The sequence below is a fragment of the Amborella trichopoda genome, chromosome 7 (assembly GCF_054954075.1).
Source record: "Amborella trichopoda isolate Santa Cruz 75 chromosome 7, AtrichopodaSantaCruz75HAP2 v2.0, whole genome shotgun sequence".
In the NCBI taxonomy this organism is placed as follows: Eukaryota; Viridiplantae; Streptophyta; class Magnoliopsida; order Amborellales; family Amborellaceae; genus Amborella; species Amborella trichopoda.
The window spans coordinates 14,046,709-14,074,375 of record NC_142342.1 but is presented as its reverse complement, the minus strand read 5'-3'; the positions used below and the strand labels follow the sequence as shown (position 1 = coordinate 14,074,375).

The window sequence follows — 27,667 nt, the reverse complement described above, 5'->3', positions numbered from 1 at the left end:
TGGGAATCGCTTTCAATGAACAATGGGAAACGCTGTCTCTTGAGTGGATCATTATGTTCTCTTTGATTTTTTCTTATTTCCTTCAAGTGATTCAATAAAATTGAGTAGTTCAGAGCATTCTCTTAGTGGATCATTATGTTCTCTTTGATTTTTTCTTATTTTCTTCTAGTGATCCAATAAAGTTGAGTTTTTCAAAGCATTACCATGGTTTACGTATTTTTCTATCATATTATTTATTTTCTTGATATTGCAGTATGGTGTATTTTTTAATTCCATTCAGTTGAAAGTTTGACTTGATTCCTGCAAATTGGGCTTGGGCTTTATTGGTTAGCTGTTGGCTATTGCAGCACAACGTCCCAATATCAATTCTTACTGCTAAAACTACCCAAAAAGGACTTGAGTCTGACAGTCTTACTATATATTATAAGGAGGGGAAAAAAACTGAAATTTGACCATAGTTGGGAACCCCATTTCCTTGAAATATGACTTGGATTCTAATATTTTTCTGATTACCTATTCGTTTCACCTAATTTTTCATGTTTTCCCTGCAGTTACTGATGCCACTTCCCTCTAAGTCTCTTAGAAGTCTCAACTTCTTTACTCCCTTGCTCAACCATCATCAGGAATAACTCTGCATATGAGCATGCTCTTTTGAGCGACTCTTTATATTTCATAACTATCAAGAGATGAACTGTGCTGTGATTTGAACATGAAGTGGAACCTTTTACATTCTTTTTCGTTTTTTTTGTTTTTTTCCTGGGTTTCTATTATATTCTAAGGGATATCCTTTTGGTTCAACTGTATGCAGTGCATATGAACATGGACTGGATTATTTTGTTTCCAACATTTTCGATAGAGATCCCCAGTATACCATCTTACCTGAAACGGGCTGGCTTTTTCCCAAATGAAGCTACCTTAACCAGTGTCCTTAGAGCTTCTACAGGCTTGGTTTCACTAGAGCTAGGCCGACAAGTACATGCCCATAGTTTCAACACCGGCAGGGACTTGATAGTAAATAACGCACTCTTGGACTTGTACTCCAAGTGTGGAAGTCTAGAGGAAGCGAGATTGGCTTTCGATAAGATGGTAGAGTGTGATGTGATCTCATGGAGTACTATGGTGTTGGGTATGGCTCAAAATGGCCATGGAAAAGAGGCCCTTAACCTCTTTGAAAGAATGAGAGAAACAGGGATTAAGCCAAATTGTATATCTATGGTGGGTGTTCTTTTTGCTTGTAGCCATGCTGGTTTGGTTAATGATGGATGGAACTATATCCAATCATTGGAAAAGATTTATGGGGTCAAGCCAGGTAAGGAGCATTATGGATGCATGGGCGATCTCTTAGGGCGAGCAGGGTGTCTGGAAGAAACTGCAAATTTCATTAGAGAGATGAAATGTGAACCAAATGCTGTTATTTGGAGGACTCTTCTTGGAGCTTGCAGTGTCCACCAAAACATGGAATTAGCAATACATGCAGCAAAGCGTGTAATCAAACTTGAACCAGAACATGAAAGGAATTACATACTTCTCTCTAACATTTATGCCACTTCTTCTCGGTGGGACAACGTTGTAGAAGTGAGGAGAGAGATGAGTGAGAAAGGAGCCAGGATGTAGCTGGATTGATGTAGAGAGAGAAATCCATGTCTTTGTTCTGGGAGATACTTCGCACCCCAGAATGGAGGCCATAGTTAAAGAGCTCAACAGGTTGATGGGAAGAATTAAAGGATACAGGTTATGTTCCTGTTACAAATTTTGTGTTACATGACCTCGAAGATGAACAAAAGGAGGAGGCACTTCGATACCACAGTGAGAAGATGGCCACGGCATTTGGGTTGATTAGCATTCCTCAGGGGAGGCCTGTTAGGATTATGAAGAACTTAAGGATATGTGGTGATTGCCATATATTTGCGAAATTTGTGGCCAAGATTGAGAATCAGAGAATAGTGATTAGGGATCCAATGCATTTTCATCATTTAAAGGATGGAGAATGTTCATGTGGGGATTACTGGTGATAATTGAGAAGAGATATGTATGAGGAAAATGGTTGTTGCATCTCCTTGGAGAAATTTTCTCTAAGGAGAAGAGATATGTATGAGGGTTTATAGCTCTTTTATTTGATATTTGAAATATTTATGCTTCCAACTTTTGAAATCTAGGGTTTTTACTCTAAAAGTGTTGCTGAAGGTTAGAGATTTTTAGTCTTTGTTGGTGGTAAGAAATCGTGGTTTTTTTTCTCTACATATGTTTTCGGTGATCAAATCAACAGATCAACAGTCGATATGGGCATTTAGTCCTTAACGCCCATGAACAAATCAAGTGTTTGCAGCAAGAAGTCTAGGGTGCTTCTTTACAATGGCTCTGGGGATCAAAGAAACAGTCAATTAGGGGATTTTTAGTCCTTCAATTTGGTGAAGAACTCTGGGGTTTTTGTTATTGAAAATGTCTCTGAGGATCAAAGTGGTGGTGGATAAGTTTGTGAAGGTGTTAAAGGAGGTTCTAGATGCAGATATTCAGGATCGAATTATGAAGGAGAGAGAGATGCAAAGCTACATCGAAGAAAGGGAGCGAGAGGTTGCAGAGAGAGAGGCAGCTTGGAAAGCTGAGCTTTCGCGAAGAGAGGTAAACTACTGAAACTGTGGGATGATAATTAATATGATTAGCATTTTAATTGGATATGGAAACTCAGATTTACTTAAAAAGCAAAAAAAAAAAGGTTAGAGATATCAAAATTAATATGTATTTGCAGCAATTCCCTGTGTTTTTTGCATCATTTTGTGCTGTTTGCTTTGAAGCATTTAGTTTTGGTCCTTTGAAAGAAGTGGAAGTTGGTGGGTATGAGAAACTTATGATCATGAGACTAATACTCACACATTTGCAAAGAGAGTTAACAAAAAGAGCTAGGTTTAGGTGCAATTTCCTCTTTTTTTTTCTTTTTCTTTCTCGAAGCCTGAAGTCACAAGTTCTGGGACTCAAACCGGGGTTTCTCTAGTGAGAGCCGAGTAACCTCACCATTTAGACTACAATGGATGTGCAGTTTTGAGTTCAATCTTTGTCTCTTTTTTTTGGTTAATAATAATATTTCCTTATGCATCTACTTGATAAAATTAATGAAAATTTTACAAAAAGGAATTCCTTTTGTGTGTGAATGCCATTTATTGTTCTAAATCAACATAATCTTGTGACTTTTTAGTGGGCCATGGTGCTCATTTTTATTTTAATCTCAAAATGGTCATGGCGTTCATTTTGGTAATAACATTCATAGTTTACAGATTGGACCATAACCTAACTAGTGCCTTGGCCAATTTGGTCCAAAGCAAAAGATGGGTTTCATCAAGTGCTAAACAAATCCAATGTTTGACTGGTTTTGGCTTTTTGGACTGACCAATTATAACCGGTTAGATGGACTAAACAAAGTTGTACTAATTCTTTCACAGTACATTTCATATTTTTAAACTGTTCTTCCTATTTTTTGTCTTTATTTTCAAGAGTTATTTTGATTGGGCTAGACCCTTCATGCTATGGTGGCTAGTCTTGTTCTAAGAACACTTATAATATCTATTTAAAACCTGGAAGTATAAATTTAAGATATTACAGTTAAATTAGATGCAATTATATAATTAGTATATGACGGACATTGCTTATGGGCTTTGAAGTACAAAAATCTATAGGTTCATGATTCTACGTAGTTTGTGATTGAGTTATCCTTTCATGATAAGCCTTTTAGTTTCTAATCTATGAGGGATTATAGGAGCGGGAGGTCTCTTAGTCAATCAGTTGATTGGGTATATAGGCAATGCCTTCATTCTAAGTGGATAAGTGAATAGATTTGTTTGGAGTTGGATTTGTTGAGGTTGCTGATGGCCATTATTGATTTGTGCATACCCATTGGCATTTTTTGGGTGTGTTGAAAGTTGGGAATAATAAAAGTTTTACAAAGGTGGGAGAAGTGTGGGTAGAATGTATTGAGTGGCTTTCATTGGTTTGGTGTTGGAGTTTGGAGGGTTATGGTTGGGATTCTTATGACAGATTGGAGAGCTACAGGACTTAACTGCATCTTCTCACCATAGGTTCAGGACTAGCAAGTGTTAGGGGTTTAGTTAAGGATAAATTCCAGGAAATGGAAATGAGATTGCAAGGTTGATTAGGTGGGGCAGTCAATATAGGCCAATGACATGGCTCTCTAATGGTCTCAAGATTTTCATGTTTTCCTTTTATCCCATTCGATTATCAAAGTGGTTATTGTTTTCTATTGGTTTAGATCTGATGATCACAAGATTTTCATGTTTTCTTTTCAGCCCCTTCACTTGCAGAAGAGGTTCTCATTCATACTAGTTTGGACTTGGAGCTGGATATCCAATGGTCTTGAAAGATTGCAGATGGCTACCTTTTTTTGGAGATCCTCCCTCCCTATGTGCATATGGGAACTAATAAATTCATGGCTTCCCTAAATTAGAATAAGTGCCTGGATGTATTTGAGCCGATATTATTATTTCCACTTTGCTTATGTTTGATTAAGTTGTCTGTCACCTCTAGGGATACATCTTTCCAGCTAACGATTGTCGTTTTCGCCTTGTTAGCCAAAAACATGTCATGGTTTTATAGCTACTTCATTTGTTTTTTTGTTTTTTTTTCTTTGAATAGTTCTTTGTTTCTTAAGAAAAAGGAAGTATATATTATTTGGATGCAGTTTCTATAAGGCCTAGGCTTAATGAAAACAAAGTAAAGCCTCACCTCGAATCCTTGTACCGAAAGCACTCTGAGTATCTAAAATCTCCATGATGCCTCCAAAATCAATTTCCATGAGTACTTATTTTTAGGGAGAAGTGGATGTTCTAGATAATATGTTACAATATAAACTGTTTTTGGGGCTTAAAATCCAAATTTTTTCTGACAATCCTAGTGGTCAACGCCAAGATGATCGATTTGATGGTTTTCTGACACTAGAACTGCAATTTTCAGTGAGTTTTGAGATGATGCCTTACTTATTTTGATATTGCTGCAGCCCTATCAAAATTTCCATTTCATTTCCTGGTTGGAAACTTGAGGGCAAAAAGAAAATAAAAAGACCTTGCTTATTCAACATCAAGCTATGGCCTTCGGCCGCCCTGACTTACTCGGTAGGGCCTAGTTGACTTGCCTGAGCCAGCACTGAGCAGCCTAATGACTTAGAAAAGCCAAAAAAAAGAGAAAAATTTTAAAAAGAAAATTAAGGAAATAACTAAAACTGATAAACAACAGAAAAAGCATATAAAAGATGAGAAGATTTTTTTTTAAATAAAAAAAGAGGACTGGCTCAAAATCATCTTTTCAGAAAATGGAAAGCTCAGAAAAATGAAGACAATAAAACAAAGCATAAACAAAATTGAATATAAGTCAAATACAATTGATTTAATCAAAGATTAGCTCACTTATAAATGGAATATATAAATTATATCGTAATTATATACCCCTGAGTTGGGGGGGTTTGGGGATCAGCAGCCTGTCGAGCCCAAGCAACTTGGGCGCATCTAAATAGACTCCCCCCCCTGAGTTTGGGGGGTTTCGGGGTGCTTTAATTGGTTTCCCACTCATAAATTGAGGACCTTTGGTGGTGGCCTCTTTTTTTTCTTTGGATAATAGATGTCAGGCATCAATTTCATTAGATTACTTCTTTTAATGGAAACTAATGGACTGTCTTCTCTCTTCTTTTGCTGTCATGCCCGATGAACTGTCTTCTCTCTTCTTTTGCTGTCATGCCCAAAGAAAGAACCGCTTAGTCTTTGTTAAGATGGCATTTATCACATGGATTTTTCCAAGTAGAATACTATCACTGTTGTTGTTTTGCTATCTTGTTGATGCTATTCCCTTTGTTGGTGTTATTTCCCCTTGTGATTCTTTTCTTGATTATTGAAAAAGAACTCTTGATTATTAGGGTGTAAATTGAGTTTTCCTTGTATTGAAAAAGAATTCTTGATCATTATGGCACAACTATCTATGTGGTTATGCTGATTGTGTGTTTCTTGCAGGCTGAGATTGCTCAGCAGGAGGCAAGGTTGAAGATAGAAAGAGAGAACCTAGAAAAGGAGAAGAGTGTTCTCATGGGTACGGCATCAAATCAAGACAACCAAGATAGTGCTCTTGAAATCACTGTTAGCAGGGAGAAGTATTGCTACCTCAGATTTTCAAAAGCAAAGGAATGAGAGTGGATCCTCTGATCAAGGAGAAGTATGTGCAAAGTTAGTGCTCTTTCACCTTTCATTTAAAGGTAATGCGGATTATGTTATATCATATTGCGCTGACAAATTGGTTGCAATTTAGGGTCTCGAAATTTTCTTGGGTTCTGTTGTAATGATGAATTGTAAATTGGATGGGTTTATTTCATTATTGCTTGGACAGGAAAATACGCCTTTTTCTCAAGAAATATTTTGTTATTTGTTGTGTAAAAAATGCTTTCCTCTTTTTGTGTTTCTTTCTAGTTTATGTACCGTCATATTATATTTTATAGAAAAGTCTGAAGTATATTAAATCTAACAATAGTCTTAATTGTATTCTATTAAATCTAACAATAGTTTTAATTGTATTTTTTCATGGATCAGTTGGAATGATCAATTAGTTCCCTATGGTAATGTAACTGGTAATCTGATCGGTTCATTCAATGGGAATATGATTCAATTTGTCGCGTGGTATTGTTACATTTTTGCAGTGTAGTTAGGTTGTTGTGACCTGTGGAGATACTCGAGGGATATCTTTTCGAGGCTTTTTGACATTGTTTTGATTTGTTTCAAGGGAAAGTTTATTTTATGGCCATAGCATTGCAAAGTCGCACATAAAACTCACTGCTAAAGGTAGTTTTCGTGCTGGAAAACCTCTATATTGATCATCACAACCTCACTGTTGTTACTTGTCCAGACAAAAATTCTCATCTGATGTTTGCTGTTGTTACTTGTCCAGATTAATGGATTTCGATTTGACCTCATGGGGCATTTAATGAAATGTACCGTGGTATGTATTGCTATTATCTATGACCTACAAGCTATGAGTACTTTCCAAACCACCATCAATTGACAATACCTGCACTTTTTGGTTCAATGAGCTTAGGTAAGAATATTTAAATGTCAAAGCGTAGTAATAAGAGCAGTAGCAGTTGAAACATAAACTATTAAATTCATATCAGTGTTTCAAAAAGCGCTAGGCGGCACCCTGGTTACCATGGGGTTCAGGCCGCCCAGCTCCTAGGCGGTCTAGCGCCTAGGCAGCCCGCCTAGGTGGGCCTACAGAACTTGGGCGGCCCAGTTGAAAAAAAAAAAAATCTGATGTAATGTCTAATAAATGATAATGATTAATCCATAAGAATTTTGAAAATCCATAAGACCATAATCCCAGTTGAAAAAACAAGATAGAAGTCAAGAAGAGAATTTTGATAATCCATAAGACCATAATCCATATTTTCATACAATGCTAAAACAGTAAACTGTGAAACCATACATGCGTACACTGATAGTCTGATGCACTGTAGACAGTACATACAAAAGTTAGATAGTAGAACTAGAAACTAGAAAGTAGAAACTAAAAATAATAAAAAGAAAATATACAAAAATTAAAAAAATAACACTCAACACCAAGAAGCAAGACTCAAAAGTCTTCAATCATCATCAGAAGGAATAGGGTTAGCTGCATTATATGCGTCAGATTTGAGGCCATCATCATCAGAGTCATCTCCCTCTTCAATATAACACTCGTCCTCATCTGTTTCTTCTGAATCTGCTTCTTCCTCATCCTCTTTTTCTACCTTCCTCTTACTAGTATATGCAGATAGGAGTCTTGGCTGCTCTACCATTTTCTATCTTTTTGTGTTTCCCTGAACTCAAATATTGTATAATTTTCTCCCTGGTAGCCTTAGGAACATTTTTACACGGGGCAACATCCCCCTCAATACCGGCCAGGTTGTTTTTTAAACCGGTAAATTTCCCCATTAGTATCCTTTCTACAATAATTACATTTAATACAATTTGTCATTCGGATTCGGGTTATAACCATACTTCCAACCCGGATCACCACTTCTAGAAGGCTTGGAGAAGATATTTCAATAGAACAAAGCTCATTTTCTGGTTCTTTTAAATTAAGAAGTTGTCTATTCGCAGCTCGAATAGCTTCAGGAACTTTTTTCACAAGAAGCAGCATTCCTTTTAATACCAGCAAGGTGTTTCTTGAATCAGTTAATACCCCCATTGGTATATTTTTCACAAAAATTACACCTTATACAATTTTTATTGTTTGGTTTTGAGTTATAACGATACTTCCAACCCGGATCACTTCTTCTAGAAGTAGCAGAAATAGATCTATTCAAATGACAAGGATTTTGTTCTCGTTTTTGTTTTACATAACTCATATATTGCTTAGTCTCCTCTCTGATAGCTTCAGGAATATTTTTACAAGGGGCAACATCCATCGTAATACCTGCAAGATGTTTCTTAAACCGGTTTATGTTCCCTTTTGTGTCTTTTTCACAAAAATTGCTTCCAATACAATTTTGACATTGGGATTCAGGTTATATGCATATTTTCAACCCGGATCTTCACTTCGACTAGATCCTGAAGAAGACATCTCAAAATAAAACAAGCAATATAAAAAATAAAGTTTCGTACTTACTTTGATTGCTCGAACTCCAACTCCCGCCTCTGAGATGTTTTTTGGTGCTAAAATAATAAAAAACATCCTCTAATAGGATTATAAAACTCCAAAAGTAAATCAAATCTACCTAGGTGATGTTTGGATCCGCTTTCCGTAACTTCGACAAACACTTCGATCCAATGAAAATCACAAACTTTAGTTTTCTTTCTCTAAAAAATGGGTTATTGTGGGTTTAGGTTTCAAATGAACCTAAAACCCATCCTTGTAACCCTTTATATTTTTAAAAAAATCAATACAAAAAAAAATAAATTTTCGCCCCTAGGCAGGGGCGTAGACCCTAGGCGGGGGCACAAGCCCTGGGCGGCTGCCCAAGGCTGGGCGCCCACCTAGGCGGGTTTCGTACTGCCTACGCGGCCGCCTAGGGATTGCCGCCTAGTTTGGCTGCCTAAGCCTGGGCACGTCGCCCGGGCCTTTTGGACCGCCTAGACGTTGGGCGGTCCGCTTTTTTGAACACTGGTTCAAATAAATAGGTTCTTCCTCATATTACTTTCACTACTTGGTTAATAACATGATTGAGAGATCATCTTGATTTAAATCAGCTTTTATATCCTAACTAATTTGTTTTTGTTGAACACTTCTATGATTAGATTTCTTATCACACTGTTGTCTTTACAGCTTAAAGCTAAAATTGCTCTCCATAGTTTGACGACATCTAAGGATGTGGTTGATGGTAGCAAAATTTATGTGAGTATTTTCTCTTAAACCCCCGTGTTCATTGTGTGTGATTTTCTATCAATTCGTCAATATGGTTGTCATCCACTAAATTGCCCTTTCTTTTCTTGAATATTATTTACTCTATCAAGCCAAACTGATGACATTATGGGTGTATAGATGTGGGGAAGGATGGGACTTTGGTGAGGTTGCAAAAAATGCACGTGGAGTAAATGCTTCACAATTTAATCATGGAGGGATTGGTATTGGAGGTAATATTTCTTGTGTGGTCTTCAGTTGAGTATTCATTGATTTAATGGAAATGAAATATAGTTATTAATAGATCACCTGGCTTGTGGGATGCCATTTTGTATATATGCCTAGTGTTTTCATATATATAAAATATAAACATTAACCTTCTCCTCCCCCCGCCCCCCAAAAAAAAAGAAAAAGAATAAAGAATTATCTGTGAATATTTGTAGTGTTCAATGAAGACATGGATTGTAGAATGTACAGAGTTATAGTTTCTAATATAAATTTTGTTGATAAGCAAGTTTAGTAATAATAGGAGTAGAAATGGAAGAAGTTTAGATTGATGGTCAAGAAATATCAAAAAGAGCGTACTTTACATATTGTGGGTTGATAATCCAAGAAAATGGAGAGATTGAGGAAGATTTTGCGGATAGAATTAGAGCTGGTTGGGCAAAATGGATATGTGTAACTTGAGTTCTATGTGATTGCCGCATACCAATGAAGTTGAAAGGGCAAGTTCTATAAGAGAGCTGTAAGATCAGCTTTGCTTTTTATGGGGCGGAATGTTGGAAAGTAAAGAAACAACATACCCATAGGTTGAGTGTGCTTGAGAGAGGATGTTGAAATGGATGAGTGGCAAGATAAGAAAAAATAAAATTCAAAATGAATACATTCGCGAAAACTTAGGTATGGTTTCAATAGGCGATGAGAAAAAGTAGAATTATGTGGGCTGCCCATGTGCAATGGAGACCCAGTATAATAGCTATTAGGAGGTGCGAGTTGGTTCAAGTGGATAGCTCAAAGAGGGCAACGGATAAGGCCAAAAGGACATGGTTGGAAGTAGAGAGAAAAGATATGGGGTTATGACTTCACTGAGAGTATGGTCTTTGATTAAGCAAAATGGCGGACCAAGATTCGTGTAGCCGACCCCAAATAGTTGGGAAAAGGCTCTGAATGATGATGAGCACTTCTAGAATGTAATGTCCCAATTGTATAACTATGTTTGTGAGAAAGTTATTGTTAGTTGCACAAACATACCTTATGTTTTTGCCTTCATTCTCGTGATAGGAACAACGCATCATATGATAACCTTTTTACTTTATTATGGACTGGTAGTTATTACTTGAGGGGAAGTGACACATTTCCTCCCCTCAATGCTATGCATTTTTGTTGTGATGCTCAAGTTCCTATATCAAAAATCGTAGCATGAAAACCTATGTAACAACTACATCAAAATCATAGCTGTAGCAACTATTAGGGCTCATCCATTAAAACCTATGTAACAACGATAACTCCCATACATAATGGGCCTCATGATGTGGCTGTTATGGGTTCATACCCATTAAACTTGCAACTCCTATGAACAATGGACCTTATGCCCATTAGAACCAGCTGTAACAACTCTTGTAACTCCTGCTGTATTGGTTGTAATTCTTTTGCGTGTTGACCTATCCATAGTGTACTCCCCATAGGAATATGTGTAGATATAGGGCACATTGTCCTACAATTTATAGTGTGTGAAAAACATTTATTTATTTGTGCTTGAATATTACTCTCTCTTTCTCAATCTTAACATGGTATCACAGTAGGGCTTGAAACCCTAGGATATCCATGACTTACAACAACCCTAGAATAATGAATTTTCTTTTCTTGGCCTTGAAGTTTGGGGTATCAGCAACCTCATATTCCAAGTAGGATATGTCACTTTCCTTTGCCAAAAATAACTTTTATCCGAAACTCTTTCCATTTCCAGCCCCCAAGAAAAAGACCAAAAAAAAAATCCTAGTGTCTGACTTGTCCCACAAAAAATTACACAAGTATGTTCGATGCCTATTCCATAGCTTTCTTACCTAAAGTATAGGGTTTTGAGTTCGAGAGAGGAGAAAAATGTCAGCAATCAAGCACAGTGTCACCTTGGGAAGAAACATTCTAATGCTCAGCGAAGGATATTTATACGCTGCCAAGCTTTTTATTTTGTGTGAATACTTATGATTGTTCTTCTTTCTTATTCAGGATATGCTGCCAAGATTTTTTCAAACTTTTCTTGAATCAAAGTTTTATGATTCTCATTCTTGTGCAGCTTCAATGATCGTTAAGTGATGCTGTAGTTGGTGGATCTCCATTTGGACCTCCGCTTCAACAAGGTTTTGTGACAGGTTTATCCTTGAAATCATTATAATTGTCTAAACGGAATTTATCTATGAAATATGAAATTAACATGCTTGCTTTAGGATTAAAAAGGAAAAAAAGAACTCGATTATCACACTTTATAATTTACAACTTTCCATGCTGCATTCTTAATGACTATCAATTGAACATAAAAGATTTTGGAGTAAGAAAATAATTTTACTTTTAAATACACCATACCCGTTTTATTAAGCACATCTATTGTAGCTTTTTCTTTTCCTGTAAGTCAGTGGGGGAGAAGCCCCTCGACCATTTTTTTATTGTTAACATTTAAGAAGAAATAGTTCATTATTTTACAATCCTATAATAGGACAGTTGTACCAAATCATGAAGTAAAAGAAGGAAAATAAAATCCAGTAGTCAAAATCGCCAAATAGTAGCTTCAGAACTAAAAGAAGCTTTCTTAGCAAGAGCATCGGCTACTATATTGGCCTCACAAAAAATATGAGAAATTGACCATATACGATTTGAAAGTCCACTTCGACAGTTTGCTGCAGCCGTATGTAACCTCCATAGGGCTCGACAACATCCTTGAATGACATTCACCAGTAAAGATGAATCACGTTTTACTTGGAGAGGAAAGCAATTCTCCGAAATGGCTAGACAAATACCTTTTTCAAGGGTAAGAAACTCTACATAATTATTAGAGACATATCCAAATGACTTAGAGAAGCCAACAACAAAAGCACCAATACTATCCCTAATAACACTACTACCACTTGCCAAAACTGGGTTCTATAAAGAAGCACTATCAATATTCAACTTAAAATACTGGTGTTAGGGAATGACCATGCCACCGGGATAATAGATCTAGGTAGCTATTGACACCATGTAATTTATAAATTATCAATAATTAATCTGTCTGATAAATGAAAAATCCACTTTTTTGCATCGCTAACTCCTTAATATGAGACGAAATTGGCTTAACAATATGTTCCCTTCTTGTAGACTTTACTGGAAGACTCTCCTATTTTGCTCATCCCACAAGAACCAAATTGTTGTAAAGAAAATAGAAGTCCAAATATTAAGAAGATTTTCTAATTTAAATCTAAAGGCCAACCCGCTTCTCAATATGACATGAGCCGAAATACTAGGGCTGAACTGCTTACCACACCGCCATGCAACTGATTTCCATACCTACGAGAATACATAGTGAAACAATAGATGACAATTACTATCATCATTGTTCCTATAGAAAGGGCATACTGAATCCTAATTCATACCACACTGATTAAAAAATACAATGGGCAAATGATTATGGAGTGTCAACCAAGAGAACCATTTGACTCTAAGATAACATTTGGAAGACCAACAAGCTCAGAAAATAACCTTTATCTCTAATAAATTCTCAAGCCTCTTTAATTGAAAACAAACGATTAGTGGAGTGCATCCATACTAAGAAAACCTTTTTAGGCTGTAAAGGTATATTATAATTCTTAACCTCACCCCATAAACTGACAAGAGGTGCTGAAGTGGGTGAAGGAAGACTGCCCTGATAACAAAGTCCGCTATAATCAGGGATTTTCCACCCAACAAAGTCGCCCAAATCCTTATGTACACTGTCACCATAGAAATCCCATTTAGACTGCCATTTGCCCAAAATTTCGCGAGCTAGCCATCACCAATAATCGAATAGACATTATCCTTTGGCTGAGATAAACCCTATAGATTACCCTTCCAAGCATAGAAGCACTACAATTTCTCCTTGACCTCCCATATAAAATTACTCTTGAAATAACTGTGCTTGAAAAACTGAGCTAAGAGAGACGAGGGACCTGCCAAGATTCTCCAAGCCACCTACATCATTCCTGCAATATTAAAATCTATAATATTACGTAATCTTAGCTCCCCCTCTCCTTGAGTCGTGCAAACTGTCTTCCAATTCACAAGGTTAACCCCTTTTTTTACTGCCACACCTTCCCATAAAAAATTCCTTTGCAACCTTTCAACCATATTGCAAGTTCGTTTTCGTAGAATAAAAGATAAAATCCAAAAGATAGAACATGTGCTTAGTACTGATTTTAGAAACTGCAATCGACCTGCATAGGATAAACAAAGAATTTGTCATATACCAATCTTGCCAATAACCTTGCCCACCAAACTGTGGTAATTTATGTGCTTTAAATGACCATAGAACAGAGGCAGACCCAAGTATCTAACCGGAAAGTAACCTTCTCAAAAGTCCAACTTCCTAAAATAGTGGTTCGAGCACTCTGTGTTGCATTAAAGGAAAACACTTTGCTTTTTTGCAGTATTAAGCTTCTCAATAGTAGTGAGTTCAAAGATGGAAATAATCCGTTTCATCATAATGACAGAGGTAATAGATGCTTTGCAAAATATTAAAGTGTCATCAGTATAAAATAAATGAGAAACCCCTAATCTTCTCGCATTCCACTAATTTCTATCTTGCAAATGTACAACCATCTACTCTGTTAGATTGTGCACAGTCTCTGCGAACCTATCGAGTTCATGGCCTACATTTCTTCGATAATGACCCTTACCTCGAGCAGCCATCACGATTGACAAAGCCCATAAATTGTAGCTCTGATACCATATGGTGCAAAACCGGCACCGGAAAGTATAGATACTACGTATGAGGGTGAGACAAATTGAAATCTACTATACTGATGAGAATTGCATCTCATATTTTGGGACATGGAGTTCCTTCTATAAACTCCTCGTCTAGAATCCCTTTTAAACTAACTCTCCATATCCAAATCACCTGTCGATCATCCTATTTGTATTACATAGTTAAACCATAGTCCGATAAGAAATGTTTAAGAGCGACTGAGACTTTCTCTCATTATAAAGGATACCACCAAAAATCACCCTCTTAATTACTTCTTTATAAGAAACCAACAAGAAACTAGTTGCTCTCTAAGACGCTCACGTACCCATTTTCACAATATTTATCTTTGTTGTCCTTGTTGGAAAAAATTGTAATCACCATCATATTTCTCCACTTTAATCAATAGATTCGCTTATTTCACCTTATGCTTTTATTGAATGAACAACTCAAGCCTTGTTGTAAACCAAATACTCCAGTACCACTTGTTAGGTTCTAAATACCCTTTTAGATGCTAGAATCATGAACTTGAAATATCAGAATCCCACTAGGACTGTGTACTCAACATATCAAAAACAAAATAAGCGAGTACAAACCACAATACGAGCGTGATAAATAAAGTATGAAAACACATATACAACAAGAATTCAAAATTTTCATAGCTCACCTATAAGAGGCTTCAACCACAAGCATGGCAAATTGAATTCCATTATATTGTTGAGAGTTTCATAAGATAATTTTTTATAGAGTTACCTCAATAACTCTCGTCAACTTATATTTAAATACCATAAGTTTCTATTACCAATTTTCAAATCTTATAAATGAACTACAATGTTGACTTGACAATATTGTTGTTAATGAGAAAACTAGAACATTGTCTTTAATATGCGATAGTTTTTAAGTGGGAGTGGTTTCTATAAGGTTGCGACCTTAAACAATCCAATTAAGGTTCACCGTCAAGTTTTATCATAACATGTAATTTTGGTGTAAATTATTTTTAGGATTATCTCATAATCCATTTTCATATCTAATTACAAAACTTTAAATTCCAAAAACGGCTAACACCCTCCACTTTGTGGTTTCCCTTCCCACCACTAACACCCTCCACTAATACCTTAAAAAAAAAGCGAACTCTTAACCTACTTGAAAAAATGGGTAGTGGCCTATCTTCTCCACTGAATTACCCACAAAAAAGAAAAAGAAAAAAAGATGCATTATTTTTGGGATTGAAAATATTTTTAGGTTTTTTTATATTCATACTTCTCGATGTCAAGATGATCAATTAGATGTTTTTCAATAATAAAAAACCTTTTCTAATAGATTGTTGAGGTGCATCGTTGCAACCTTATATAAACTTCTTCCTTTTTAAGTACTGGCTATGTTTCTTTTTTTTCGTCCATGCAAATTTCAATTATTCAAAATAATTTATTTGTGTATATCATTCCTCCTGAATTTATTTGTTAATGTTTTAATATATAGTAGCAAACGGATTTCCTAATCTTTTGAATTGTCTTAAAATTTGGTGATGTTTTTGCTCCATGGAAGATATTTTTAAGCATTTATTTAATATAAGCCCATAACATTTGTTAAAAAAAAAAAAAAAAAACTAAAGATATTTTTTAATAATTTTCAGTTTTAGAATATTTTAAAAATATGTTGTCTTAGTCACAGAATTAGGAAAACCATATTTATTTCTTTAATTTATATTTCAAAATATTTTATTTTTTTAAGTTTTAATTACACATTTTTTAGTATTTTAAAATTCACGCCTATTCCACTTTCAGATATTTTCAGAATTTCCTTTATAAGTGTAATTCTTGGTTTTCAATTCTTTTTGTTTTTAACTTCTAAATTTCAAATGCATTTAAAATGAATCATAAACATATTTTTTTATAATCTTTAAATCTAAATATCACATCTATTAACCATTTAAATTGCTATACTTTAGAAATAATTTATAACCAATCCCAAATTTCTTTTAATGAATTATTAAATGATTCACAAAACTTACATAGAGTTTTCTACAAAGTTAATCAATAGGAAGCTATATTTTATTATTTTTTACTACTCAAATAAATTTATATTTTTGAATATTTTTACGCCTTTAAATTTTAAATAGAGATATTTTCACTATTTTAATATGAAAACTTTCATTATTAACTTTCAATTTCTTAAAATAAATTATGTTATCTTCACGACAAAATTGAATAACAATTTTAACATATTTTGTCTTCTTTTATTTGGATAATTTATGGCTATAAATTTATCTATGGCTATGTTTAGGTATGATTTTGACCTAATCGTAACTTTATCTTGATGTATCCTCAAGCAACCTTACTCATTTATTCAAATCTTACATGATAGAAATCATATTTAGAGCAAGGTATTAAATTCACATTAAACTAGAGTTTAATGTTTTGGAATGATTTAAAGTATGAGGGACACACGTTTAGTTATGACCCCCATAGGATTTTGATTCTAATTGCATACTAACGTTGATTTGCCCGTTATGAGACACTTCAGCGAATTTGAATCATTTGTAAGGGTATCCGGTGAATTCACTTCCTATATTATTATGCTCCAGTAGATGCAATATAACCCCATATAACTCGACCACTTACTTTACTCCATATTTCTTGTGCATAGGACCCTATTCCTTCTTAGAATATATCATTGACAAATAGACCTCTCTTTACCCTCGTTACAAACTTTGAAGTTCGAAGATTCGTAAGAACATTCAAGATGACACCAAAATTCAAAACTTGTCGGAAGGGTATAATGAAAATATAAAACCTTTTCTTAGAAGTCACTCACGATAGAAGATACTACACTCTTCTAGAATGGCTTGTCCGATAAAGAAATGACGTAGCACACGTCCTGGATGAGATGAACACACCAGATATACAACAATCATACAAGACCATGTGTCATTATCAGAAAAAGACACGAAGACCACTACACAGACTACATCGCAACTACTGGGCATGATCGAGAACCACTAACAAAGTATTCAATGACTACAAATAGCCCCATCAAGGGAAAATACAAAAAAAGTGAAGAAGTCGAAGAAGAGAAAGAGGTTAGAAAGAGACGAGATACATAAAGGTCATTTATATGGGTACCTTGTTACATATTTGTTTAAATAAATTCATGCATGCAGGCATAGCAACAAGACTTACTTGCTTGTCTTTTTAATACTTCTCTTCCTAATGAATTCACATGTGATTGATTAAACATAGGTATTTCATATCCCCATTGTATGAAATAGTAAATGTAACTAAGAGGGTGCCCATTTCTACCTTGGAGTTGTTCGATCCCCAGAAGCAAAATAAAGCTTTGTTCATGAATAATCCTGGCAGAGTGATCATTGAAGTTCTCTAGAGTTGTTTGTGCTCTTTTCACATTTCAACTTAAAATTCACCCCAACACTCTGAAGACTCCACTGTGGGGTAGTTCACTTCTATTCTCTTCAGTCATCTCTCGAATAAGTCGAGGATAAATGGGTTCATTTGCTCCTTTTATAGTAGGGATAATTTACATTGCCATAACACCCAATGTTGTTCTCTCGATTAAGAGTCCAGCCACCACATGCATGTAAACTGCCATCAGCCAAACTCAGTCCCCATCCAGATTCTATTAAGGCACAGAGGGACAGTCCGCATCCTGAGGACTTTGTTGTGATAACTACTCATTTGACAACCCTTGTCTGAGTTGATAGGAGTCAGATGCCCAATGTTATTATGTTTGGGGATAATGGGTCGTCTGCTTGTTCTTCCCTTGATCATGTGGTGGGGAAGAAGGGAAAGATTCTGAAACCAGCTACAGCATGGGGTTATTTATCAAGTCATTCACCTGCACTAACACCTAGATCTGATTTTATATCTTATTGCTCTTGAATCCAAGAAGAGTTTTGATAGTAACTTCCCTCAGCTTGAGCATAATAAGGGAGTAGTCTTGCAAAAGTCCTCCGTAGGAAGTTTTACAAGTACTGAGTGCTACACCTTTGCAGTCTCCTTTGTTGTGATGTGTGTATCAGTCACTAAGAAGCTTCTGCCTTCCCCAAACATAATGATTACAAGTTCTAAGCCCTATGTGAGCATAAAGGGGGTATTGAACATAAATCAAACTTTCCGCAAAATATTGGCTCGGCCGATATTACTAAGTACATTAAAAGGAGGGCAGCAAAGCAACAATCTCCAAAATATTCTCTAATGAGGACTACACCAGAGCATGATGATTACTGGTTTCAAGCCCTACATGATCGTAAAGTTTGTATTGAAGGTAAATATAGTAAACGATTGGTTCGGCCGATAATACTAAGTATAAAGAAAGAATCATCAGATACCTCAGAAATCAACCTGTATACAATTCCAACACCCATAACCATTAGAACTAGCATGTTGAAGCTCGAGCTTTATGGACCCTTCAAAAAATAATATTTTAGGCTCAAATTTGGTTTCAAATGAAAGTATAGACCACAAGATTTCCAATGGCTCAAGAATCGCTTTGATACAATCTACGGTTTGAGACTTATGGCCCTCGAGAATTTGTTTGAAAAAATGACCATTTGGTCCCCAATGAGGCCATTGCCAATGCTGGGGAGAGGGCTACCAACACCACAGATCAGGGGTCCCCATTGCTAGAGTGACCACTAGCAACGCCCAAGACCATAGCGTTGGGACCCCCAATGCTTGAGATGGAGGTGGAAACACCATCAGCAACAATGTTTGAAATGATTGTCTGAACCATTCGCCTGAAGACCCGCCAAAAAACAAGGCCCAAAGAGTCATAAGAGCCCAAAGAGTCATAAGAGCACAACGTTGGTGGCGGCAATGCTAGTGTTGGGTGTGCCAACACCACCCACCCCTAGTCAAACTCAAACATAATGAACAATGATTCTGCAACATAAATAATTGAATTTGAATGATTAAAATTCAACGTTGGTGGTGCCAACTCTAACACTGCAGGGAGCAACACTACAGAAAATCTTTTCGACACACCTCAAGAACAATATTTTCATTAAACTGGAAGGACAATTATTGATAATGAAATCATTATGATAAATGTTGGCCGTGGCCATGCCAGCGTTGGAGCTAGCAACACTGAAGGCAGAAAAGAACGACAGCTTTGCTAGCACCAACGCCCACGCCGATGTTGGAGGCAGTAGTACCCAAAAGACATGGCATTGGTAGTGGCAGTGCCAATGTTGGTGGTAGTGACGTTGTCAATCAATTAACCCAATCGACACATGACCAGCACAACAATGTTTTCATTAATGACCCAATGCTAGTGTTGCCACCGGTGGCACTGAGAATTGATGGCCGAAATTCAGCCGAAACTTTGTGACATTGTTTAAGAACTGTTTTTTTATAAATAGGGGCATTGGGCTTCCGAATTTGGAAGACTGAGAGACTTCAAACCTTAGCCGAAACTCTATTGCACTCGAGAATTGACCCCCTAAACCCTGAGACCTAAGCTTGAGCCCTAATCCTAGCATTCTAAAACCCAAATTTTGACATTATCAAGCATTGATCGTTCTGATACATAAATCTTCTACCCAACGGACTGGAAAAAGTCGGCGTACAAAGCACGCTTCTGAACCGTCCACCGACTTTGGGTGCTGGGCCTGGGGACCCTTCTTAAGGTTAGCCTTTTGCTCAATTTCTTGATTATTTTCGGTCTATTTCGAAACCTTTACCTGAAATACCCCCCTCTCTTGTAGGAAGGTGTACTTATAGTGAAGGTGTACTCTTGCAAATAAGCCACCCACTTAGCATGTCTTGCACTCAACTTCTTTTCGCTATTAATATGCTTGAGTATATCATGGTCAGTGTAGAAAACAAACTCCCCGTGAATCAAATAGTGTCTCAAATGGCGAAGAGCTTAAATGGTAGTATAGAACTTAATGTCATATGAGGTGAATATTGTCGCTTCGCATCATTGAGTTTCTCATTGAAAAATACAATAAATCTCTTCTCTTGACTCGGCACTGCTTCAATTCCCACATGAGAGGCATCACACTCTACCTTGAATGACTTATTGAAGTTAGTTGATGTATTACATTGTGATGTATTACGCCAGTAATATATTTCACAGACAATATATTTGCAGGCATCCAAACGACCCCTTATTGTATGTCAGTATGAAACCGTGATAAAGAGTTAGCAGTGGCCAAAATGGCTTAGCCCAGAGTAAAAGAAAACATCAATTAAAAAAACCAATTTGCCATGACACTCACACTAGTAAGCTGCACGTGCTTCACATGTGTACAGAAATATTACTTATTTTAAAATACTAGAGTTTAATCATTATAATTGTCTAAATGAAATTTATCTATGAAATATGAAGTTAGCATGCTTGCTCTAGGATTAAAAAGGAAAAAAAGAACTCGATTGTCACACTTTATAATTTACAACTTTCTATGTTGCATTCTTAATAACTATCAATTGAATATAAAAGAGTTTGGAGTATGAAAATATTTTAACTTTTAAATACACCATACACGTTTTACTAAGCACATCAATTGTATTTTTTTTTTTTTTTTGGGTAAGTCAGTGGGGGAGAAGACCCCCAATCCCTTTTTTATTATTAAAATTTAATAAGAAATAGTTCATTATTTTACAACCCTATAATAGGGCAGTTGTACCAAATAATGAAGTAAAACAAGGAAAATAAAATCCGGTGGACAAAAGCGCCATATAGTAGCTTCAGAACTAAAAGATGCTTTCTTAACAAGAGCATCGGTTACCATATTGGCCTCACAAAAAATATGGGAAATTGACCATATACGATTTGAAAGTCTACTTCGACAGTTTGTTGCAACGAATGGCATTCACCAATAAAGATGAATCACTTTTTACTTGGAGAGAAAAGCAATTCTCCTAAATGGCTAGACAAATACCTTTTTCAAGGGCAAGAAACTCAACATAATTATTAGAGACATATCCAAATGACTTAGAGAAGCCATCAACAAAAGCACCATTACTATATCTGATAACACTACTAGCACCTGCCAAAACTAGGTTCTATAAAGAAGCACCATCGATATTTAACTTAAAATACTGGTGATCAGTGAATGACCATACGACCAGGATAATGGATCTAGGTTTCTGTTGACACCATGTAATTTAGAAATTATCAATAATTAATCTCTTCGATGAATTAAAAACCCATTTTTTTGCGTCGCCAACTCGTTAAGATGAGACAAAATTGGCTTAACAATATATTCCCTTCTTGTAGACTTTGACTGAAAGATTATTCTATTTTGGTAATCCCATAAGAACCAAATTGTTGTAAAAAAAATAGAAGTCAAAATATTACGAAGACCATCTGATTTAATTCTAAAGGCCAACTCGCTTCTCAACATGACAGGAGCCGAAATACTAAGGCTAAACTGCTTACCACACCGCCATGCGACTGATCTCCATACACTGCAAGAATACACAGTGAAATAATAGATGACAAATACTATCATCATTGGTACTACAAAAAAGGCATACCGGATCCTAATTAGTACCACACCGATTAAAAACTACAATGGGTAAATGATTATGGAGAACCAACCGAGAGAACCATTTGGCTCTAGGATAACATTTGGAGAACCATTTGCCTCTAGGATAACATTGCAAGATCAAAGAGCTCGGAAAATAAGCTATAATGAACCTTTATCTCGAATAAAATCTCACGCCTCTTTAATTGAAAACAAATGATTAGTGGAGTGCATCCATACTAAAAAAACCTTTTTAGGTTGTAAAGGTATAATGTAATTCTTAACCTTCCCCATAAACTGACAAGAGGAGCTAAAGTGGGTGAAGGAAGACTGCCCTGATAACAAAGTCCGCTGTAATCAGAGACTTTCCACCCAACAAAGTCCCCCAAATCCTCATGTACACTGCCACCATAGAAGTCCCATATAGGTTGCCATCTACCAAAAAATTCAAGAGCTAGCCATCACCAATAATCCAATGGACCTTATCCTTTAGGTGAGATAAACCCAATAGAATACCCTTCCAAGCCTAGAAGTACCACGATTTCTCCTTGACCTCCCAAATTGAATTATTCCTGAAATATCTGTGCTTAAAAAATCGAGCTAAGGGAGACGAGGGACCTACCAAGATTCTCCATGCCACCTTCATCATTCCTGCAATATTAAAATCTATAATATTACGTATCCTTAGCCCCCCCTCTTCCTAAGGCATGCAAACTGTCTTCCATTTCACAAGGTGAACCCCTGTTTTTACTCCACACCTTCCCATAAAAAATTCGTTTTCAACCTTTCAATCATATTGCAAGTTCGTTTTGGTAGAATAAAAGATAAAATCTAGAAGATAGAAGATGTGCTTAGTACTGATTTCAGAAACTGTAATCGACCTGGATAGGATAAACAAAGAGCTTGCTATGTACCAATCTTGCCAATAACCTTGCCCATCAAACTGTGGTAATTTATGTGCTTTTAAGACCATAGAATAGAAGCAAACCAAAGTATCTAACCTGAAAGTAACCTTCTCCAATGTCCAACTTCCTAAAATAGTGGATCGAACACTCTGTGTTGTATAAAGCTTCTGACCAGTAGTGAGTTCAAAGATTGAAATAATCCATTTCATCATAATGGCAGAGGTAATAGATGCTTTGCAAATCATTAAAGCGTCACTAAAATAAATGAGAAACCCCGAATTTTCTTGCATTCTGCTACTTTCTATCTTGCAAAAGTACAACCATCTACTCTGTTAGATTGTGCACAGTCTCTGCGAACCTATCGAGTTCATGGCCTACATTTCTTCGGCAATGGCACCTACCTCGAGCAGCCATGACGATTGACAAAGCCCACCAACTGTAGCTCTGATACCATATGGTGCAAAATCGACACTGAAAAGTGTAGATGCTACGTCTAAGGGTGAGACAAATTGAAATCCACTATACTGATGCGAATTGCATCACATATTTTGGGACATGGAGTTCCTTCTCTAAACTCCTTGTCTAGAATCCCATTTAAATCAACTCTCCAGATCCAAATCACCTGTGGATCATCCTATTTGTATTACATAGCTAAACCATAGTCCGATAAGAAATGTTTAAGAGCGACTGAGACTTTCTCTCATTATAAAGGATACCACCAAAATTCACCCTCTTAATTACTTCTTTACAAGAAACCAGTTGCTCTCTAAGAAGCTCACTTACCCGTTTTCATAATATTTATCTTTGTTGTCTTTGCTGGGAAAAATTGTAATCACCATCATATTTCTCCACCTTAATCAATACATTCACATATTTCACCTTATGCTTTTATTGAATGCACAACTTAGGCCTTCTAGTAAACCAAATACTCTGGTACCACTTGTTAGGTTCTAAATACCACCCTTTTAGATGCTAGAATCATGAACTCGCAATATTAGAATCCCACTAGGATTGTGAACTCAACTTATCACAAACAAAATAAGCAAGTACAAACCACAATACGAGCATGAGAAATAAAGTATGAAAACATATATACAACAAGAATACTAAAATTTACATGGTTCACCTATAAGAGGCGTCAACCACAAGCTTGGCAAACTGAATTCCATTATACCGTTGAGAGTTTCATAACATAATTTTTCAGAGTTACCTCTGTAACTCTTGTCAACTTATATTTAAATACCATAAGTTTCTGTTACCAATTCTCAAATCTTATAAATGAACTACAATGTTGACTTGACAATATTGTTCTTAGTGAGAAAACTAGGACATTGTCTTTAATATACAATAGTTTTTAAGTGGGAGTGGTTTCTATAAGGTTGCGACCTCAGACAATCCAATTAAGGTTCACCCCCAAATTTTATTATAACATGTAATTTTGGTGTAAATGTTTTCTAGGATTATCTCAAAATCCATTTTCATATCTAATTATAAAACTTTAAACTCCAAAAATGGCTAACACCCTTCACATTGTGGTTTCCATTCCCACCACTAACACCCTCCACTAATACCTTCAAAAAAAGCTAACTCCTAATCTACTTGAAAAACTGGGTAATGGGCCTATCTTCCCCACAGGATTACCTCCACAAAAAAAAAAAAAAAAGAAAAAAAAGGAAAAAAAAAAGAAAAAAAAAAAGAAAAAAAAAAAAAAGATACACTATTTTCATGACCTAAAATATTTGTAGTTTTTTTTTCATATCCATACAACTCAATGTCAAGATGATGAAGTAGAGGTTTTTCAATAATAAAAGCCCTTTTTTGATGGATTTTTGAGGTGCATCCTTGCAACCTTATATGAACTTCTTCCTTTTTAAGTACTAGCTATGTTTATTTTTTTTCGTCAATGCAAAATTCAATTATTCAAAATACTTTATTTGTGCATTTCATTCCTCTTGAATTTATTTGTTATTCTTTTTAATGTTTTAATGTATAGTAGCAAACCAATTTCCTAATATTTTCAATTGTCTTAAAATTTGGTGAAGCATTTATTTAATATATGCTCATAACATTTGTAAAAAAAACAAAACAAAACAAAACAAAGATTTTTTTTTAAGAAGTTTCAGTTTTAGAATATTTTAAAAATATGTTGTCTTAGTCACAGAATTAGGAAAACCATCTTTATTTCTTTAATTTACACACATTTTAGTATTTTAAAATTCATGCCTATTCCACTTTCAGATATTTTCATAATTTCCTTTATAAGTGTAATTATTGGTTTTCTATTCTTTTTGTTTTTAACTTCTAAATTTCAAATGCATTTAAAATGAATCATAAAGCATATATGGACTACAATAAAGCATATAATTCGTAAAATATGACCTAATATTATAATAAAAGATGATGTTGTTCTTCATCTTGGTTACATTTGTGCCATTGATTGAATTCGCTTGACAATTCATTGACTTGATCTAGGAACAAACCATCTAAATTAGTGGGCACCTGAGATTAACTCATAGTTTTAATCAATAAATTGTTTTAAAAATAATTAGTCAAAGAACCATAAAATTTTACAATATGTATTTGCATTAAATAATTGACAATAAAGTTGAACAATACAAGTTATTTCCATATGATAATAATAAATTTACAATCAATTGAATATAATTCACAATGTTATGATATTAAAAATATTATGTAATGAAAATGAAATTGTTGTTTATATTTTATAATTATTTTACTATAACAAATCAAAAATATCTTATAATATCATCAAATTTAAAAAATCTTATTTACAACTATAAGAAAAATAATACATGACATGATTTATAACGTAAATAAATAAAATACAAGATTTGGTTATCAATATGTAACTATTAATTATAATAGTGTAGTAAACACGATTAAAAAATTATTAGAAAAGGCTTCCATATCATATGATTAAAATTAAAAATAAAACCACCAATAAATTCTAATGCTATTATATTAAAAAAATTCAAAAAAACTTTACCCAAAAAAAAGAAAAAATGAGGATGTCAATTTTTAAAAAAAAAACAGCTATTGGCAATATGCACAATAGCTACAAAAAAACAAAAAAATAAAAATAAATATTGTAATAAAACCTATCAAAAAACTATTTTACTAATAAATAGCAAAAAAATTTATATGGCCGTTTTTTAATTTGATACGCTAGTTAATTTCTTTAATTAAAAAATATGTTGATGAGGCTCGACATGTTAATTTAGAGACATGACGTGCTCATTTTCGTATGGATGCTAAGCGTATGGTTTGCATGGCTATTAGGTTTGTTCTCATGTGGTCAATATGGACGATGGCTTGCACGCTGCTGAAGGTGCAACAGTGAGAATTGTCCCACATCCAAAATATCAAGGGGCTTTCATGTCTATAAAAGACGTGAGGACGAGTACATGACCAGCTCGTAAATGAATGGGATATGGGATAAGTTATTGTGAGTGGTGATGTTATGAGAATTGGCAGTTTAGGGCGGTTCATTGTAGAGAATCGTTGATTCTCTTTTAGAGCCGGGTGAACTGATTTTCCGTCTCAACTCGAATTGACACGGGGTGACCGATTCTCGTGCACCCCGTTCTCGTGTCAAATCACTGACAGTAACCATAGTTTGATTGGGCTTGTTCAACCTGCTTTGAATTGGCATGTTCAGACTTTTGGCTCTAGTTTTAGTCATAAAGATCTTTCATTATAATAAATGCAACAATAGTATTAGAGTAAGCAATAATTAACCCAAAGCCTTCTTGAATTTTGTATTATGAGTACTATGGGTCAAACATGTCACCCAAGATCTTTCTAAACTTTTTTAAATTGCTATGGGTCTGAAGAATATCAGGAATGAATTTATGAGTACTATGGGTCAAACATGTCACCCAAGATCTTTCTAAACTTTTTTAAATTGCTATGGGTCTGAAGAATATCAGGAATGAATTGTTCGGTCAGGGAACCCCCTAGATAATGGGATCACATGCAACATGTTTAATGCATACTACTTAATATGACCTAATATATAAGCTCCATTATCATTGAATTAAAATAAATCAACTTATTTGATAATCTGGTTAGAAATAACCAATTCATTGCCTAACATGCTTTTAATAAAATTTGTTGGCATTGATATTATGCCCTTTTCCTTTTATTTTTCTGATAATTGTTTAATTTTTAGCTTTAGTTAATTTCTGCCCTCATTCACTGCTTAGATATTTCTAAGATCATGATATTTTGAGATAGCTAGTTTGCGATATCAAAAATACAATATGACTTTCCTTCTAGTTTCTGTGGTGACTTTGACACTAATTATTGTCTGCAAAGTATATATGTTATGTAACATTGGTACTTATATTAATTTAATGATTACTAGGAACCAATTCTTCCAGGTAGCTTTCTTCGAGCTCGAGCTATAGGACTGATGCCCATGATTGACCAGGTATTTGATTACTAGAGGAGAACATGCAGAATTCAAACTCTTGGTCTTTTTCACTTTTCCAAATTTATGTAGTTATCAACGATTATCTGAATGTATTTTGTCGTTTCTGGGCATGGAAAAAAGGGTGAGAAGGATGAAAAGATAATTGCAGTGTGTGCGGATGATCCAGAATATCGACACTACACTAACATCAAAGAACTCCCTCCTCACCGTCTACAAGAGATTAGGCGATTCTTTGACGAACAAACTGCTCCCCTCACATAGTTTGAAATTACAGTAATTCATTAAAACTGTATGGTATGTGATAGGGGGGGGTTTATTTCTCTTCTTATTTAAGTAGGTTTAACATGTGGTATGTGCTACAGGGATCTTTATGCAACCTACATCTTGAAAAGCTTGAGACGTTAATGGACCATACGATTGGATATCTATGGATTATCAAAAGATACTATATAATAATTCATATTCTTTATTTCATAAAATCACTTGGACTA

General features: G+C 35.2%; 1 protein-coding gene and 1 pseudogene across 16 annotated transcripts; both read left to right on the top strand.

The window, feature by feature from the left end:
- Window positions 1-802: 802 nt before the first annotated feature.
- LOC18428558 (uncharacterized) lies at window positions 803-27,667 on the top strand. 15 transcript variants are annotated; one of them, XM_088872171.1, is made up of 9 exons: window positions 803-2,619; window positions 6,006-6,215; window positions 6,766-6,824; window positions 6,931-6,981; window positions 9,286-9,354; window positions 9,502-9,593; window positions 11,654-11,729; window positions 27,108-27,173; window positions 27,297-27,667. In XM_088872171.1, the coding sequence occupies exons 1-2, from the start codon at window positions 2,440-2,442 to the stop codon at window positions 6,177-6,179; spliced, it is 354 nt and encodes a 117-aa protein (XP_088728297.1). In that variant the 5' UTR covers window positions 803-2,439; the 3' UTR covers window positions 6,180-6,215; window positions 6,766-6,824; window positions 6,931-6,981; window positions 9,286-9,354; window positions 9,502-9,593; window positions 11,654-11,729; window positions 27,108-27,173; window positions 27,297-27,667. The 15 variants fall into 15 exon arrangements, 14 of the variants coding, with proteins under 14 accessions (XP_088728297.1, XP_020519490.1, XP_020519488.1 ...); XM_020663831.2 differs by having other exon boundaries at window positions 6,683-6,824; XM_020663829.2 differs by having other exon boundaries at window positions 6,006-6,244.
- LOC105420233 (pentatricopeptide repeat-containing protein At2g03880, mitochondrial pseudogene) lies at window positions 814-2,144 on the top strand (annotated as a pseudogene). Its single transcript, XR_016059382.1, has one exon. The product of XR_016059382.1 is annotated as a pentatricopeptide repeat-containing protein At2g03880, mitochondrial pseudogene (transcript).

What these genes read in the sequence shown, in the direction of transcription:
- LOC18428558 (XM_088872171.1), top strand. Translation starts at nt 2,440, where the DNA reads ATGTCTCTGAGGATCAAAGTGGTGGTGGATAAGTTTGTGAAGGTGTTA. An exon ending in CTGAGCTTTCGCGAAGAGAG is followed by an intron (nt 2,620 to 6,005) that starts GTAAACTACTGA and finishes TGTTTCTTGCAG; the next exon opens with GCTGAGATTGCTCAGCAGGA.